General features: G+C 58.4%; 1 protein-coding gene across 1 annotated transcript in view; it reads right to left on the bottom strand.

The window, feature by feature from the left end:
* Positions 1-1,614: 1,614 nt before the first annotated feature.
* The window catches only part of ERCC2 (ERCC excision repair 2, TFIIH core complex helicase subunit), a 5,164-nt gene continuing 2,049 nt past the window's right edge, over positions 1,615-4,729 (bottom strand). The window contains exons 4-10 of the mRNA XM_023535358.1: positions 3,705-3,821; positions 3,499-3,615; positions 3,055-3,178; positions 2,863-2,959; positions 2,565-2,698; positions 2,318-2,486; positions 1,615-1,885 (exon numbers count right to left, since the gene is read on the bottom strand). Coding sequence (XP_023391126.1) covers positions 1,630-1,885; positions 2,318-2,486; positions 2,565-2,698; positions 2,863-2,959; positions 3,055-3,178; positions 3,499-3,615; positions 3,705-3,821 — 1,014 coding nt within the window. The 3' untranslated portion in view covers positions 1,615-1,629. The remainder of the gene's footprint in view (positions 1,886-2,317; positions 2,487-2,564; positions 2,699-2,862; positions 2,960-3,054; positions 3,179-3,498; positions 3,616-3,704; positions 3,822-4,729) is intronic.

Below are 4,729 nucleotides of genomic sequence, written 5' to 3'. Positions count from 1 at the left end.
GCCCACCCTGCCTTTCAAGCCAAAGCTTTGAGCTTCTCCCAGGACCTTTCTGTCCAAGCCATCAGGAGGCCGTCAGCTCTGCCTCCAAAGTCTGTCATCTGACCACCTCCCCCCAGCCCCTCCCCAGTCCAGCCGCCACTACCCCCGCCTGGACCACTGGGGCTGCATCCTCACCGGGCTCCCAGCTTCCACCCCTGCCCCTTTCACGGCAGCCAGAGGGATCCTGTGAAAGCCTGAGTCAGGGCTATCCCTGCCCTGCTCAGAAGCCCCCCACAACCCCCCATACCCTTCCCGAGGTCCAGAATCGTCTGTGGGAACCTGCCATTCTGACCCCATCTTCTCCTTGCTTGTGGGCCTCCCGCCTACCTTTCAATGCCCACCAGGCTCACTCTACCCCAGGGCCTTGGCACTTGCTGGCCCTACTGCCTGGGAAGCTTCCCGAGGTGGCTGGCTCCATTTGGTCACTTGGGACTCAGATCAAATGTCAGCTCCTCAGAAAGGCCTTCCTGGCCGCCCTGGCCACTGCAGGCACACTGCAGCATGGCAGCCAATCCGCTTCTCACGTAAACGGTTTTATCGCTCTCTGGAATGATCTTCCTCGCTTGCCTCTTTGCTACCTGTCTTCCCTTCTAGAATGCACGTTCCCAGAGGTCAGAAAAGAGGTCTTTCTTGGTTCCTGCTGCTTCCCCAGAGCTAGGCCTGGCCTGTTTATTGAACAGATGAATGAATGCATTCACGTATTCAGTTTCACTTAGTGAAAAAAAATCAAGTTCCCTGTGCTGGGGACACAGCAATAACCAAGAAAGCTCTGGCCCTGCCCTCAGGGCTCACAGACCACTGAGGGGGACATAGAGACTTATCCTCAGTGACTCCCTAGAGTGGGCTGGGGTGAGGACAGGGGGGCGGGGGGTAGGGGGCTTGAGACCAGCCTGGGGGTCAGAGAGGGCTTCTTGAAGGAAGGGACATCTCTACTGAGCCAAGAGCTGAAGGATGAGTGGGAAGGTCACTGGGGGCTGAGGAGGATGGAAAAGGACATTCCCAGCAACAGAACGTGACATGTTGGTGGATGAGGAAGTGGGGCGGAGGGAGAAAGACAGCTCAAGGTGGCAGACGGGGTAGGACAGACAAATGGACACAGAAGGAAGCTTCCGGTGAGAATTGCTGCTTGATGGGCTCTGGGGTTGGGGGACAGATTCTCCGTCCTCCTGCAGAGGCTGGGCCCAGCCACACGACATCAGGCAGGCCTGCCCTGGTGTCCTGGATAGAGTAATCCCCAGGGATCAGGCTGAGTCCTCGGCCAGCCTACAGCTGAGGAAGGGGAGGGACTGCCGCCCAATAAAGGTGGCAAAGCCTCCGGAACCCTCCTCCTCTCCCTGGCAAGCCGGAAACCTGACCATCGCCCTCAATCCCTGTCCCCCGTGGTCCCCACAACCAGGCACCAAGTCCCAGCCTCCTTACTTCCCCATCTCCCTCCAGCCCCTTCCTTCCTCCCACCCTGCCCCAGCTCAGGCTCCGCCTCCCCTGTCTCCAGCCCCTGCGGAAAGAATCTCTCTAGAGGGACAAGCTGCCCCTGCTCCCCTCGGCTCAGAACCCGCCCCCCGGGCCCCACACAACTTCTCCAGCCTCATCTCATACCATCACCACCCCCACCCTCCAGGCTGCGGCCAGAGCGAGCCTCTGAAAATACAAATCTGAGCAGGAGGCTTCTGCTGGGATCCTCGCTGCAGCTGCCAGGGGCCAGCAGAGGCCAAAAGCAGGGTGCTTACCCTTGGCGTAGGTGCTGACGAGGGTGGCGAAGTTAGCCAGGAGGGTGAGCGGGGAGAAGTCGGCGAGGTCCGCGATCTCCAAGGTGTGCAGGAGGGAGCGGAGGCGCTCCGCACAGAATCTGGAAGCGGGGCGAGATAGGATCGGGGTAACCCCGGGCAGCCCCTCCTCCGCGGTCGGAGCACGTGGTCATGCCCGTCTCCCCAGGTGGCTGGGCACTCGATGGGGACACGGACTGGGGCTGTTTCAGTCACCTCTGTGTCCCTACATTGTTCGACTGCACGCTGGCACTTACGAAGCAATAAACGCACACCCCAGAGTCACATGGTCGCATGTCACACAATCTCGTATGCAGGTTACCGGTCAAAACGGGACCCGCAACCACACCTAGAACCCCACAATCACAGCGTGAATCCTGCACGGCCACGTGGTCATCCACTTGTACCCAGAACCCCGCACTGTCTCAGTCACTCTCGGCCGCCCTGGTGACACATTCGGCCCGTCCCAAGACCCCCGGCAGGGAGCCAGCACCCCGCGCTGCGTGGGGCCGAACCTGAGGGGCTTGCGCTGGATGCACACGCGCTGCGCCAGGCCGCTGAGGAAGGCGGGGGGGCTCTCCTGCACCATGTGCTGCGCGCGCAGCCGCCACTTGACGTACTCCAGCAGCCGCCGCAGGAAGCCCAGGAAGTGCTCGGCCGTGCGGATGGAGCCGGGCACCGCCTCTGCGGGGAGCAGGTGTCAGCCGCCACCCCCGGGGAGAGCGGGACGCCGAGAGGGTCACGGAGGAGGCAGCGGCTCACCCTGCAGCACCTCGTCCGGCAGCACGGGGTTGGCCAGGTGGGCGTCGGTCTCCCGGGCAGCGCTGGCCTCGCGCAGGCCCTCCACCAGGCGCCGGTACTCGTCCCGCAGGCGCTGCTCGTCCGTCTCCTTGATCCTGCGGGGAGAAGGGGAAGAGCAGGAGCCAGCTGAGAGGGCACTGGAACGGGGCTGGTGTCCCTCGGGGACAGGTCAGGCAGAGAACAGGGGCTTCGGAGGGGCCGGGGTCGAAGAGCAGGGCCAAGGCGGGCACCGCAGTCTAGCTGTCACCCGCACCCCCACCTGAGCACTGTCTTCTGCAGGGTCTCTAGGTTGCCCTGGCATCGGTCAAGGGTCCGGCGGGTGAGGTTGACACTCATGGAGTCGATGCAGACATTGTCTGTGGCGGGGAGGGCCAGGCTCAGTCAGGCGAGGGCGGCTGGCAGGGGGGCAGCCCCAGGGGCCGGCATCGCCTCCCGGCCCAGGCTCCCTCACCAATGTTGTGGGCCTCATCGAAGACCACAACGGCCTTTCGGGCCAGCTCCTTGGACACCAGGTCTGCAATCTTGGGGTCCAGGAGGTAGTGGTAGCTGTAAACCACCACATTGGCATGCAGGATCTGGGGTGGCAAGGAAGGCAGGGTTACCCCAGCCTGACTGCCACCTCCCACCTGCTCACACCACCACATCGCCCCTTCACAGGCCCACAGAGGTGAGATAAGGAAAGACAGATATAAGGCAGATGGACAGACAGACCAGACACAGACAGAGATGAGGCACGTAAAGACAGACACAGGTGAGGCACAAATATAAACAAGTTGACAGACACAGAGGCACAGACACATAGGGAGATGCAGACAGACAGACATGGGCAGCCAGATGGGCAGGAAGCGGTAACCCTCATGCATGCCCCCCGCCCTCCCCCCACCAGCCTCCTCACTGAGTAGCGGGCTAGGAAGTATGGGCACCAGCCCTGGCGCCGCCCCATGGCCTTCAGGTCATCCAGGTTGTAGATGCCGGCAGGGAGAGGCACCTGGCGCCCGTGAATGTCAAATTCCTGGGGCGGGCGAGAGGTGCCTGGGGGTCAGGGAGCGGGGCTGTCACAGGGGTCTGACCACTCTCCCTCGGCCCTGACCCAGCAGGCACCTCGTAGAAGCGGCAGTGGGGCAGGCTGTGGTCCTGCTGGTACTGCGCCCGCACGTAGGAGGCTGTGAGGCTGTGGCATTTCCCGTCGACATCTTTCCCAAAGCGCAGGGGTGTCACCTGGGGAGCCGGTGTGGGGGAGTATTATCTCAGCTCTGAGAAGCCCAGCCCCCAAACCCTGCTGGAACCTGGGGCTCTACACCTCATGGCTGGGTGCGATGGGAGGCTGTCCTGTCTGGGGTAAGACTTGGGGATTTCTGCAAGACTCAAACTTCACTTGTTTCATTATTAAGACACTTAGGAACTTACTGCAGCAATGCAAAAGTGACAAATTACTCTTAAATAGTAAAACGTTAAGGCCCAGATACAATGGAGTATTATTTGGCCACAAACAAGAAGATCTTGCCATTCGTGACAGCATGGGTGGAATTTCAGGGCATTATGCAGCGAAATAAGTTAAACAGAGAAAGACAAATACCACGTGATCTCACTTATATGTGAAATTAAAAAAAAAAAAAAGAAGAAGAAACAACCAAGCTCATAAACACAGGAAAGAGATTAGTGGTTGCCAGAGATGGGGTTGGGGGTGGGCAAAATAGGTGAAGGGGGTCAAAAGACACAAACTTCCATTTATGAGAAAGTCATGGGCATATAATATACAGCACGGTGGCTGTAGTTAGTGCTGCATTGCATATTCGAAAGTCGCCAAGAGAGTAGACCTTATAAGTTCGCATTACAAGAAAAAAAAGCTTATAACTCCTTAAGGTGACAGATATTAACTAGACTTACTGCAATAATCATTTTGCAACATATACAAATATCAAATCGTTACATTGTATATAGGAATCTATATATGTGTCAATTATACCTCAATAAAAAAGCGTTAAGCTTTGAAGATTCTTAAGCGTGTAGATTAGGATAACTGCTTTATCTTTGAAAATTCCTAACACCCAGGACCTTGGCAGAGTCTAAGAATCAAAGGAGCTTCTGATCGCACAGTATGAGAACCACCTTGCCCCTTGCCCTGC

This window comes from Pteropus vampyrus, unplaced genomic scaffold, assembly GCF_000151845.1.
Source record: "Pteropus vampyrus isolate Shadow unplaced genomic scaffold, Pvam_2.0 Scaffold138, whole genome shotgun sequence".
Lineage (NCBI taxonomy): Eukaryota > Metazoa > Chordata > Mammalia > Chiroptera > Pteropodidae > Pteropus > Pteropus vampyrus.
The sequence above is the reverse complement of the archived record's forward strand: the minus strand, read 5'-3'. Positions and strand labels throughout refer to the sequence as shown.